The sequence below is a fragment of the Amblyraja radiata genome, chromosome 6 (genome assembly GCF_010909765.2).
Source record: "Amblyraja radiata isolate CabotCenter1 chromosome 6, sAmbRad1.1.pri, whole genome shotgun sequence".
NCBI lineage: Eukaryota > Metazoa > Chordata > Chondrichthyes > Rajiformes > Rajidae > Amblyraja > Amblyraja radiata.
In genome coordinates this window covers 84150630-84164508 of record NC_045961.1, presented here as the reverse complement: position 1 = coordinate 84164508, position 13879 = coordinate 84150630, and the positions used below count along the sequence as shown (strand labels likewise).

General features: G+C 43.1%; 1 protein-coding gene across 3 annotated transcripts in view; it reads left to right on the top strand.

Annotated features, from left to right (window-relative positions):
- stk24 (serine/threonine kinase 24) overlaps positions 1 to 13879 on the top strand; it is a 56570-nt gene that overhangs the window by 7810 nt on the left and 34881 nt on the right. For all 3 annotated transcript variants that reach the window (XM_033023062.1, XM_033023063.1, XM_033023064.1), the window contains exon 3: positions 10425 to 10655. In XM_033023062.1, coding sequence (XP_032878953.1) covers positions 10425 to 10655 — 231 coding nt within the window. The remainder of the gene's footprint in view (positions 1 to 10424; positions 10656 to 13879) is intronic.

The window sequence follows — 13879 nt, the reverse complement described above, 5'->3', positions numbered from 1 at the left end:
TGTCCTTGATTAAGTTAGTAATAACAGCCATCCTGCAAAATATTCACTGTACAAGCAATGTGCATGAAGACTTTGATAAATAGTGTTTGTATTTGGTAGTAGCGTTGCAGTGAATTAACTACAATTGCACTGCATTGCAAAAATCTCAAGTACTTTGGGTGTCACCTGTACTATTTGACAAACTTGTAAACTTTGTTGTTTAAAAAATCTGCTTTAGTGTTACATTGACGGATAGATTGCCGGTTCAGTAACCACCGATAGTAAAACGTTATTGCAGGTTAATTTGACCTTGTGATTATATTACATCTGTGTAAAATTGATTTCTCGCAAGTAGAGATATTGAATCTTTTTCTCCAGGACTTAATTATATACTTGACTGGAGATGAATTCAAGCGTGCAATTACACACCTCTTCCTTTTTTAGCCATGCTATAAGATACCTTTAACTATGAACTAGTCTCCTGTGTTCCAGCTTTTAACAATAAGGTAAATTGATTTTCATTTCCATAGTGCCTCTCACAGCCTCAACTATCCCAAAGTACAGTCATTTAAATGCTTACTGTTGAAACACGCTCACGAGTATCGTGTGAAATGCAGCACTTGTTTTGCCACAGCTGGCTCCTTCCTCTAAACAACAGTGTGATACAAACCAGGTAATCTGCTGTTGTAACGCTTATTGATGGATGTATATCCATCAGATTCTGCAGATACATTTTTCCATTGTGCGCTAGCCAGGAACTCCCCCTCCCCACCACGGCTACTCTATAAACAACCGTGTGATACAAACCAGATAATCTGCTGTTGTAATGCTTATTGATGGATGTATTTGCAGCTAAGTTCCCATTGTGGGCAAGCCAGGTACTCCCCCTCCCCACCACCACCACCTTCCTAGCAATGTAATGTTAAATGGTCATCAGTAAAGCAGTTTACTTGGTAATCCAAAGCAAAACCCTTAACAAGAGAGAGGGGAAAATGTGGGATATGCCCACGATGGTCATTATGGTATGTATAAGGCAGCTAACCTCAAAAACTAACACCATCCTCTCCAGGCTCTCATAGAAACATAAAAAATAGGTGCAAGAGTAGGCCTTCTTTACTATAGAGAGAATTCTTCTGACATCAGCTGTGGAGGTCTTCCTTGGCCTGCCAGTCCCTTTGCGATTAGTAAGCTCACCAGTGCTCTCTTTCTTCATAATGATGTTCCAAACAGTTGATTTTGGTAAGCCTAAGGTTTGGTTGATGTCTCTAACAGTTATAATAATAACAAATATACTTGTTTCTCAGTCTCATAAATGGCTTCTTTGACTTTCATTGGCACAACTTTGGTCCTCATGTTGATTAACAGCAATAGTTTCCAAAGGTGATGGAAAGATTGAAGGAAAGACTAGGTGCTGAGAGCTCTCTTATACCTGCATTAAGGAGGCAATTAAAGAAAGAAAGAAAGAAATAATTTAAAGAAATAATTAAATTGTAAACACACCTGAGCAATTACCAACACCTGTGAAGCCATGTCCCAAACATTATGGTGCCCTGAAATGGGAGATAAACACAGCTGTAATTTCTACATGGTGAAACCAATATGTATAAAAATACCCTTTTTTTTAATAAAATCTGACAATGTGCACTTTAACCACATGTGATTTTTTTCCTATTACAAATATCAAATTGTGGAGTACAGTGGCAAATAAATAAATGATGGGTCTTTGTCCCAAACATTATGGAGAGCACTGTATATATTGTAAAGAACAGTGGTGCCAGCACTGAGCCTTGCGATGCCCCACTAATCACTGCCTGCTATTCTGAAAAGGACTCGTTAATTCCTACTCTTTGCTTCCTGTCTGCCAAACAGTTCTCTATCCATGTCAATACCTTACTGCCAATACCATGTGCTCTAATTTTGCACACTCATCTCTTGTGTGGGACCTTGTCAAAGGCTTTTTGAAAGTCCAGATACACCACATCCACTGGCTCTCCCTTATCCATTCTACTTGTTACATCCTCAAAAAATTCCAAAAGATTATTCAGGCATGCTTTCCCCTTCATAAATTCATGCTGTTTTTTTCCAATCCTGTCACTGCTTTCCCAATATGCTGCTATAACATCTTTAATAATCGACTCCAGCATCTTCCCCCCTACCGATGTCAGGTTAACTGGTCTATAATTATACCTTTTCTATCTCCTTCCTTTCTTAAAAAGTGGAGTTACATTGGCTACCCTCCAGTCCACAGGAACTGATCCAGAGTCGAGAGAACATTGGAAAATGATCACCAATGCATCCACGATTTCCAAGGCCACCTCCTTGAGTACTCTGGGATGCAGATCACCTGGCCCTGCGAGTTTATCTGCCTTCAGTCCCAACAGATTACCTAACACCATTTTCTGACTAATGTGGATTCCCTTCAGTTCCTCCCGCCAACTAGATCCTCGGTCCCCTAGTATTTCCGGGAGGTTGTTTGTGTCTTCATTAGAGAAGACAGAACCAAAGTACTTGTTTAACTCCCATTATAAAATCACCTGTCTCTTACTGTAAGGGACCTACATTCATCTTCACTAATCTTTTCCTTTTTACATACCTATTAGAAACTTTTGCAGTCAGTCTTTATATTCCCTGCAAGCTTTCTTTCGTGCTCTCCCCCCCCCCCCCCCCCCCCCCCCCTTTAATTAACCCCTTTGTCCTCCTCTGTTGAGTTCTAAATTTCTCCCAGTCCTTTGGTTTGCTGCTTCTTCTGGCCAATTTATATGCTTATTCCTTGGCTTTAACTCTATCCTTGACTTCCCTCGTTAGCCACGGTTGAGCTGCCTTCCCAGTTTTATTTTTTCGCCAGACAGAGATGAATAGTTTTTGGAGTTCATCTATGCGGTCTTTAAATCTTCGCCATTGCATTACTGTCAACCCTTTAAGTACAATTTGTCAGTCTATCCTAGCCAATTCCCGTCTCATACCTTCTTTATACCCAATGTCTCCCTTATTCAAGTTCAGGTCCCTAGTTTCTGAATTAACCAAGTCACTCTCCATCCTAATGCAGAATTACACCATATTATGGCCACTGTTGCCCAAGGGGCCTTGCACAACAAGATCGCTAACTAGTCCTTCCTCATTACACAATACCCATTCTAGGATGGCCTGCCCTCTAGTCGGTTCCTCTACATATTGGTTTAAAAACCATCCCGTATACATTCCAGGAAATCCTCTTCCTCAGCTCTGTTACCAATTTGGTTGGCCCAATCTATATTTAGATTAAAGTCACCCATGATACCCATGTACCTTTGCTACACGCATCTCTAATTTCCTGCTTGATGCTATCCCCAACTGCTCTTTGGTGGTCTGTATACCACTCCAACAAGCGTTTTCTGCCCTTGGCTATTTCGCAGTTCTACCCATACCGATTCTACAGTATCCAAGCTAATGTCTCTCCTTGCATTAATCCACTCTTTAACCAGCAATGCCACCCCACCTCCTCTTCTTTTCTGTCTATCCTTCCTGAATATCAACTACCCCTGCATGTTTAACTGCTTATTTGAGCTTAATGCTTAATTGAATAATACAAGTAAGCATTCTGTACTCCAGTTTGCCATAGTGCACCTCATAAAATGCGCAAACACTTCCCCTGTGATTTGGGAAGAAATGCAGTCTGGCAAACATGCTGAGCTTAGGGAGCATTTGAAACTATGCGAAGTCCCACAAATTGAGCAATGAGCAGAAATTGCTGCATTCTTCCTGGAGGCCAGTGTGGGTGTGTACATATTTATATATACACATATGTGTGTAAAATTAGACAACGCTGTTATTACCAATTACAGTGTAACTTTTGCAGTGTACCACGATCTTTACACTGTGTTTCTCTCAACATAAATCCCAAGGTGTCTGGATATCTTTAGCTTCAGGATATGCTTGGAATGAGCAATGAGCTACAGAACAAAAACATGCCCTTGGGGCCCATCCTGTCCATTGCGACCATTGAGTGCCTATCTTTACTTACTTTTAATTCTTCAAGCTGATGATTAGGTAGCTATAATCTATCAGAAATGAAAATTAAAAAACTTCTCTTGCACCGTTCATGGCCTCGGGTCATCCCAGATTCAATCCTGGGAAAAGTGCATGGTGAAATATGGTCATTGTTGTATTGTGCGGAACACAGCAGCCAGAAAACGCTCACCTCACCATGAGTTTTGTGGAGGTCTCCCCTCCTCTTTAGTGCTGTGTATTATTTTATATCCACAAAGGGTTGTTGCGACCATTCCCTCTGCACTGGGAAAATCGACCCAGATTCGTACAAAGAAGATTTCCGAGAATGTTGTCAGGACTAGAGGGCTTGGGTTATAGGGAGCGGTTGGGCAGGCTAGGACATTATTGTTGGAAATCTAGAGCATTGAGAAGTGACTTATAAAGGTGTAAAAATATATTTATGTGTAAAAATATATTTAATCTAAGGGTTTAGATATTGTTGAGTTAGTACCATAAAAACATTTAAAATACATTTGGACAAGTAGAAGGAAATGGACCAAAAACAGGCAAATGGTATAAGCTTAGAAGGGCATCTTGGTCGGCAGGAGTAAGCTGAGCCAAAGGGACTGTTTGTGTGCTGCATGACTTAGGTGTCAAGGCTCTGAAGTGGGTATTGGACCTGCAATCATTTTTGCCTGGATGCAGGAGTGGTAGGCATTGAGCAGCAGCAGATGCATAATAATGGGTGAGATTTAGATTGTTATTAAGCTAATGTATCAATATGGACTTTGATTATTTTATCCAACAAAAATGAAGAGTTTATCGAATTAGAATTTTAAAAAATGAACTATCTGCTTGTTGTTGTCTTGTGTTTAGCGGTAACGAGATTTCACCTCACGAACTGAATAAAGATTAAATAGAGTAAATATAAATCCAGTGGCGGCTGCAAATGTGGAAGGCGAGAAAGGGTCGAGGAGAACAGCAGAGGTGGGTTGAAGGAAAAACTGGGGAGAAAAGAACATAAAAACGTGTTGATTGGGTATAATGACGAAGGATTAAAGGAGACTGTTTAGCTCTGGCTATGCGCTGTGGGCTGAGCAGCTTTAGACTTTAGATATAAAGCGTGGAAACAGGCCCTTCGGCCCACCGAGTCTGCGGCCAGCGATCACCCTGTATGCTAGCAATATCCTAAGCATTAAGGGCAATGTACAATTTACAGAAGCCAATTAACCTACAAACCCTTCCGCCTTAGGAGTGTGTGTGGAAACCGGAGCACCTGGAGAAAACCCAAGTGAGCACGGAGAACATACAAATTCCGTATAGACAGCACCTGTAGTCAGGGTCAAACCCGGGCCTCTGGCGCTGTTAGGCAACAACTGCCGCTTTCTTTGGTGTAACTACCAGCCACACCAATGTGTTGCCCTTTTTATTTCAATGTTAGAATTTACGTTTTGAGACATAGAAACATAGAAAATAGGTGCAGGAGTAGGCCATTCGGCCCTTCGAGCCAGCACCACTATTCAATATGATCATGGCTGATCATCCAAAATCAGTAACCCAGTCTGGCTTTTTCCCCAAATCCCTTGATTCCCTTAGCTCTAAGAGCTAAATCTAACTCTCTCTTGAAAACATCCAGTGAATTGGCCTCCATTGCCTTCCATGGCAGAGAATTCCACAGATTCACAACTCTCTGGGTAAAAAAGTTTTTCCTCATCTCAGTCCTAATTGGCCTACTCCATATTCTTAAACTGTGACCCCTGACTCTGGATTCCCCCAACATCGGCAACATTTTTCCTGCATCTACCTTGTCTAATCCTCTAAGAATTTTATATGTTTCTATAAGATCCTCTCTCATCCTTCTAAATTCCAGCGAGTACACGCCCAGTTGACCCATTCTTTCATCATATGTCAGTCCTGCCATCCCGGGAATTAACCTGGTGAACCTACATTGCACTCCCTCAATAGCAATAATGTCCTTCCTCAAATTAAGAGACCAAAATTGCACACAACACTCCAGGTGCGGTCTCACCAGGGCCATGTACAAGTGCAGTAGGACCTCCTTGCTCCTAAACTCAAATCCTCTCGCAATGAAGGCTAACATGCCATTAGCTTTCTTCACTGCCTGCATCCTTACTTTCAGTGACTGATGTACAAGCACACCCAGGTCTCATTGCACCACCCCTTCTCCTCATCTGACACCATTTGGATAATATGTTTAAGAAAGAACTGCAGATGCTAGAAAAATCGAAGGTAGACAAAAAAGCTGGAGAAACTCAGCGGGTGAGACAGCATCTATGGAGCGAAGGTATAGGCGATGTTTCGGGTCGAGACCCTTCTTCAGACGTCGCCTAATCCTTCGCTCAATAGATGCTTCCATTAAGATAATAAGCGAGTTCGGTATTCCGAAAAACGCAAGAAATCATGGGATTTGTCAAAGGTCATTCACGATAAAGAAAAAGCGAACAAAGTGCTGGCTGTATAAACTGTGTATAAATTCTTATCTTTATTCATAATTTATGTGTAAAAATATATTTAATCTGAGGAACGGGGTGCCAGGCAGCGGGAGAGCGGGGTGTAACAGCGAGAGAGAGAGAGAGAGAGGCGGCAGATGCACATGGGAGATGGGAAGAGACTGGACCGGCGGAGAGACATTCTCGGCAGCTGAGCTGCTGCGTGTGTATCTGCGTTTGGTCCATAGTTAGGATCGAAGCCAGGTCTCTGGCCGTCCCCGTCCCCGACCTCTCCCGAGTGTCCCATCCCTGACCGGGGGAGGCCGGAGAAGGGTGACCCTGTGCTGACGGGACACGGGCCCAGAGCAGTGGCGGTCCCATGCTCACAGACAGCGCGGAGAAGAAGAAGCGCTAACTCCAGCTTAACTCTGCCTGTCCCGCCGGGTTAACCGACAGCCTTGGACTGACGGGACACCACGCTGGCTGTAAGCCTGGGGCCGCCACTGCTCCGGGCCGGTGTCCCGTCAGTCCAGGGTCACCCCGGACATCTTCGGCCACCCCCGGATAGGGATGGGACACTCGGGAGGGGACGGGGACTGTCCAATAGCAATTCATCAGCGTTTGCAGCTCTGGAGACCTGGGCTCGGTCCTGACTACGGATGGAATGCAGGTCTGTAAGCACGCAGCAGCTCAGCTGCTGAGAATGTTTATTGCGAATGACCTATGACCTGGGCATGCGCAATCGGAATACCGCTTATAATCAGAACTCGCTTATAATCTGCCTTCCTGTTCTTGCCACCAAAGTGGTTAACATCACACTTATCCACATAATATTGCATCTACCATGCTTCTGCCCACTCGCCCAACCTATCCATGTCACCCTGCAGCTTCATAGCATCCTCCTCGCAGCTCACACTGCCACCCGGCTTTATGTCATCTGCAAACTTAGAGATATTACATTTAATTTCCTCGTCTAAATCGTTAATATATATTTCAAACAACTGGAGTCCCAGCACCAAGCCTTGCGGCATCCCAGTAGTCACCGCCTGCCATTCTGAAAATAACCCGTTAATTCCCACTCTTTACTTCCTATCTGCCAACCAGTTCTCTATCCATGTCAATTCCCTACCCCCAATACCATGTGCTCTAATTTTGCACACTAATCTCTTGGGTTGCACACTAATCTCTTGTGCTAGGACAACATGCTAGTCCTAACATTTCCTAATATTGTCATTGTGCTTGTTTAAAGTATTGGCACCAATGTGTTGCAAGAGAAATCCTGCTTTAAAGCTTTGCTCTGATATACTTCACCACAATCACTCGGCTCAAAATACAAACCAGATGATATTTTTATGTTGAGGACGACAGAGCTGATAAACTGTAAGGCAACCTGCAATAAATTAAGTAAACACATGAAAATGCCAAGCTCTCTGTTAGACTTTACAGTAATCCATGTGACAACACTGTCCAATGTAATCAAAGTCTCCTTGAAAAGCATTTGCATTTTGGGCTGTTTTGTACATATCCTGTTAGCGCCAGTGATTTTTATGCTTCACAACATCACCGGGAAAAAGGCTCGTACTGAAAAACATTGAGTTCTAATATTTTTTAATAAGATGTGGATGCTGGAATTCTGGAAATAAAAATATGGTTGGATACACTCAAGGGGGTCAGACAGCATCTACGGGGAGCGAAAAACAGTTAATGTTTAGGGTTGACGGCGTTCTTATCAAAATCTGTAGTAAAATGTTAACTCTGGAGATGTGCATGTAGATGGTGTGCTAGCTCACGTTTCCCAGGAACATTCTCAAACAGAAGTTGATGTCGAGCTACAGAAGGCAACTAGGGCAGATGAACTAAAGTTTGATCAATGGAGTAGGTTTTGTTAAGCATTTTTTAATGGTGGAGAGTTTTGGACAAGGAATTTGAGGGATTAGGCTATGGACAGCTGACGGCATGGTTGCCAATGATGGATTTATGAAAATCACAGATATCTCAAATGTACGCCTGGCTGGGCCAGGTGCTGTTTGAGTGGCATTTTTTTTCATGTTTGCATGTTTTCCCTGTAACCATGTGGGGTTTTCCCAAGTGCTCTGGTTTCCTCCAGCATCCCAACAGCGTGTAGTTAGGTTAATTGGCTGCTGTAAATTATCCCTAGTGTATGTAAGTGACAAAAAGAATAAGAGGGCATGTTAGGCAGAATAAGTTGAGGGCTACAGGGAAATATGGAGGGGGGAATGGGACTGACAGGATTGCTCCATTGGGAGCTGACATAGACAGTGGGCTGAATGGCCTCGCGTTTTAATGTCGGTTACGTAGAAAGATACGGGTCACGGTCGTGGAAGGATTTGAAAACTAGGCTGAGATGTCTACATTTGTTGCTGGAGCACGATTGGTGGAACCAGTGGCAGGGCTTTGGATGATTTCAACTTTATTTAAGTCGCATGGTCAGCTCGGTGAACATTAACAAAGTTAGCTATTTTACCTGCGCTAGATTTGTGTACATCTAATCCTACACACAATGTGTTAGAACACAATTATTAGCCATACAGAACCTGGTTAAAATACAGTCGTTTCATATGTTATGAGGACTTCATTTTAGGTCTTCAAAAGCACACTTTTAATGCCTTTCAAAAAAATTACTTACAGTGATAAAGTAATTAGTACAAATATTCACAAACATTTTTATACCTATTCTGCAGACAAATGTGCTATTCGAGTTCGTGCAATACGAGTCCATTCAGGTGAAACTTTAAAAAATCTGGCTCCCAATACCTTGTGTTACTAAAATGCAAGAAATTAATGTATCTACAATGACAGGTATGGTGGGGGGAGGGGACAGAGTGGGATAGGCTTTATTTCAAAATAATATTTTGTAATAAAATATGTTATTCACAGCTGTGACAGCACCCAGATGAGGGCTTCAAGCTGGCACAGAAACCCCAGTGGCGTTTGCAGTATTCCTCTGCAAATTCTCACCCAAGTTTATAAATCTCTTGAAAGTCTTGCCCCCTCAACCTTGTAGTTTCCCCGCTGCTCTGCGGAACTGAGATCTTTGCACTCCTCTGCTGCCTTCCTGAACGCACAGAAATGCAATCATTGGTCACTGTACATTTAGACCTTTCGTCCCCAACCCCAAGCTTGGAATTAACTCTGCACAAGCGACTTTGGTGCTACTTGTGCTTGTGGAATGGTGAGCTCATAGAAAATGGTCTGTATTTTGTTTTACTGCAATGTGAAGCTACGTCATCTGCTTATGCATAAAGAATCACGAGTTCAGAAAAAAAATGGTGTTGATTAATTTACTCTTTTCACATAAATTCCATGAGAGTGAATTGCATTGCATATCCTAAGTTCTTGGTATTGATTTGTGAATTCTGTAAGGATGAATATTTGCAATCCAAGCAGCATTCACGTAAGGGTTGCCCGTAAACCCCTCTGCCTCAATTTTCTCAGCAAAATACCTTTCAAACCCTCATTGACCAAGTGACTGGTTGTTCCAGTATATCTCAGGTAACTTTCAGGTTTTATTTGATAACTTGAAGTGCTTTAGGATGGTTAGCACAAACAGATTTTGGATCTGCTCTTTCGGGTGAAAAGTTCCTTGTCACCTAATGAAGCGTAAGGTAGCTCTTCCTTGGCCAATGTTTATTGCAGATCTTCTCCAGGTTACGTCGGAAATGTGCTCAAGAGCAGCGTTCTCAGGTGGCAGATGATGCCTGCAGTCCCGTAGCTGGCAAATCCATCCCGCCTGTCTCCCAAATGCTCGTTCATTTGTATGGGGTGTGAGTAACCTGGGGAGGATCTGTATGTAGTCAGCCAAAGTCATGACCTTGTCAAAATCACCAAGTTGTTTAAAGGAGTTTGCTTTGCTCAAATTAACTGCCATATTTCCCAAATGAAAACACTGACTTCATTTCATCAGCTCTGAACCGATGAGTTTGTAAAATGTGTTAATTAAAGGGAAGTTCTTTCAATATGATGTTTATCACCTTGTGTTTCTCAGATTTGTTTCCTTCCTTTCCTTAGAATTTAAAAGCAGATCCCGAGCTACTATTTACAAAGCTGGAAAAGATTGGCAAAGGCTCCTTTGGTGAAGTTTTTAAAGGAATAGACAACCGGACTCAAAAAATTGTGGCCATAAAAAATATTGATCTCGAAGAAGCTGAAGATGAAATTGAAGATATTCAGCAGGAAATAACTGTCCTGAGTCAGTGTGATAGTCCATTTGTCACAAAATACTATGGATCTTACCTGAAGGTAAGGCCTTTCAATGATGTGGTAGTGGGAGGTGGGTTTCTTCTGATAAAATATGCTACCTTGGCTGGTCTTTGGGAGTGTCAGAAATTTGTTTTGTTTATTCAACCCTGGGATGTGGCTGTGTGGTTTTCCGGGGCATTTCAAAGGGAAGATGAGAATCACGTCTCTCTGGTCTGCTCTCGGCCTTGTCAGAAGCCATGCTGCTGCAGGTTCTGCTGGTGGGGCATTTGTAATGTAGTGCACCGCTAATTCATGTTTAGTGGATTTAAGTCCATGTTTTCAAATCACAAATCCAGAGCTCATCAGTCTAATAATATAACTGCTGTAGTACTGCACCCCTGTGTACCCTTAAGATTGGTATTGTTTCTGATGATTGGTATTTTTGCTAATGTTCCACAAGTAATAAAATTAGGTAATAAAATTAATTGGATGAAAATGTGGCCAAACTGATGCCGTCATTAAGGGTGATTTGGTGAGAGGTTGTTGGTGCCTCATCTAACTCATTTGCTATCTGGGTAAGTTTTACAAGCTATTATTGGACTGGATTGGATCCTCCAGTTGCTTTTTGAGTTGCTAGTTGAGAACAGTTACGTTAGAATGATAAAGAAGCCTCTGACCCGAAAATCAACCTCTAAATGGATTGAGGATATATGTGACAAAGGAAACAAAAATGTAGGTGTCAAATGTTGAATTGTACTGCACATGGGCACTGAGTAGTGTACATCTTTATCATGGCCCTGTTGGTCCAAGAAGCACCGTTCCATGGCTAATAAACAAACTAATGCATGAAATTAACTTTACTTAGTCTTCTCACTTGAAATGAATTTCTCACATCGTTCTTTTAACCCACTTCTTTCAATACCTGCTTGTGAGGGTGATGTTTACAGAGAGCAACACGTCACCCACTTGGTCAGGCATGAACTAAATCTTAGCTCAACTCAGAGCAGAACTGGAAACTACACCTTGTCCACTAACAAGACTTCCCATTACCTTCTGCTGAAACCCTTTCCACAATATTGTCCCCTTGGCTTGATGAGTACTGTCCTTGTTAGCCTCCCATCTTGCACCTGCTATAAAATTGTATACAATACAAATGCTGTTTATATCTGGCTAACAAAACATGTTTGCACTGACACAAACTCCTATCTGACATGTTTCTTGGCTTGATAAAATAGGCATACATTGGTTACAGCAAGGAGGAGGTGACCATTCAGCCCATTGCATACACATTAGGTCTCCCACAGAGCAATTTGCGTTTTCCACCCCTTTGCCTCTTTCTCGTAGTCTTGCAATTTTTCCTTGCTATGTACTTTCAAACAATTCCTTGATGACAGTTCCTTCCAGATTGTAGCTCTGCATAGATGTTTTCCTCATGCTACTCTTAAAGGGGCTGTCCCGCTTGGGCAACCTAATCCGCGAGTTAAGAAGAGTGTCTTCGACCTTCAAGCTCGAGGGCACTCACCTGGAAAGTCTCGAGCTGGATCGACCGTCTGCGTTGAAACCGCGAGCTGGATCGACCGACTGCACGCGCACGCACACGCACACGCACACACACAAACACATCGCGAAGGCGGGGGCCAGGGAAAGCGGGGGAGCGCTGTCTGCGCGATGAAGAGGAAGGTGAATGGCTGCCACAGTGTACGGTAAGTCCTTTAGAGAGCGCGGAGGGGGGGGGGGAGAAGGGGGGGAGAAGGAGTGGAGACACTTTTAAGAAGTTTAATAAAGTTTAGCGGGCATTTTACTTACCGGTAGGTTTTCCTTGGTCCTGAGAACTCCAATGAGCCAATCAAAATGCCCGGTCAGCGAAGGAGATTGCCTACGGCTGCCCTCGACTGCCTATCACTAAATAGCGACCCCACTCCACCGCACTACAGGTCAAAAAGAACCATGCCGACCAAATTTTACTTGAGGAAAAATTTTCAACATTTTTCGCGACCTAGCTGAGGCCAGGAGTATTCGGGAACTTTCCTCGAGCATGAAGGAGAGTTCTAGCGACCTCCTAGGACCTCGTGTCGACCATGCTGCGAGTTTGAAGGTCGAAGACACTCTTCTAAACTTGCAGATTAGGTCGCACAAGTGAGACAGCCCCTTAATTCTTTTTCCCACTGTTTTATATCTATGATAGGTAGCCCTTGACTCATCCATCAACAGGAACAAACTCCAACTCTGTCCAATAGACAATAGGTGCAGGAGTAGGCCATTTGGTCCTTCGAGCCAGCACCGCCATTCAATGTGATCATGGCTGATCATCCCCAATCAGTACCCCGTTCCTACCTTCTCCCCATATCCCCTGTCTCCGCTATTTTTAAGAGCCCTATCTAGCTCTCTCTTGAAAGCATCCAGAGAACCTGCCTCCACCGCCCTCTGAGACAGAGAATTCCACAGACTCACCACTGTGAGAAAAAGTGTTTCCTCGTCTCCGTTCTAAATGGCTTACTCACACTGTGGCCCCTGGTTCTGGACTCCCCCAACATCGGGAACATGTTTCCTACCTCTAGTGTGTCCAAGCCCTTAACAATCTTATATGTTTCAATGAGAATCCCTCTCATCCTTCTAAACTCCAGAGTGTACAAGCCCAGCTGCTCCATTCTCTCACCCGTGGTAATTCTCTCCCCCAACCTATCTTTGTAAATCTAGTACTTTATCCCTGGAATACTGCTCTTAAATTTCCTCTGCGCCCTCTTCTGTACATCCACATCCATTCTATAATAAGCTGACCAGAAATGAAGGCAGCATTCCAGCTGAGCTGGAAAGGTGTTTTATAAGGGTTCAACATGACTTTCCCGATTTATACACACTGTGCTTTTACCGATAAAGCCTGCGGTTTTATATGCTGTATTAATTACTTTTTCAACCTTCTCTGCCTCTTCCAATGACTTGCATACATGCCCCAGGTCCCTGTGCTCTCACACCTCTTCCGAGCAATAAGATTTATTTTTCCTCTGCTCGATCTTCCTACCAAAGTGCATCGCCTCGCATATTAAACTTCATCTGCCATATGTCTGCTCTTTACACCGGCATATTAATATCCTGTTGCCATTTATCGCTATCATTTCAGAATTATGTCATGCTTTGGGGCACCTGCAAATTTAGAGACGGTGACTTGCAATCACCAAGTCTATGACATTAATGTAGATCGTAAAAGCAGTGGCCCCATCACTGATTCCTGGGAAACATCACTGTTCACCTTGCTGATGTCGCAAGACCAACCATTCCCCTCTGTT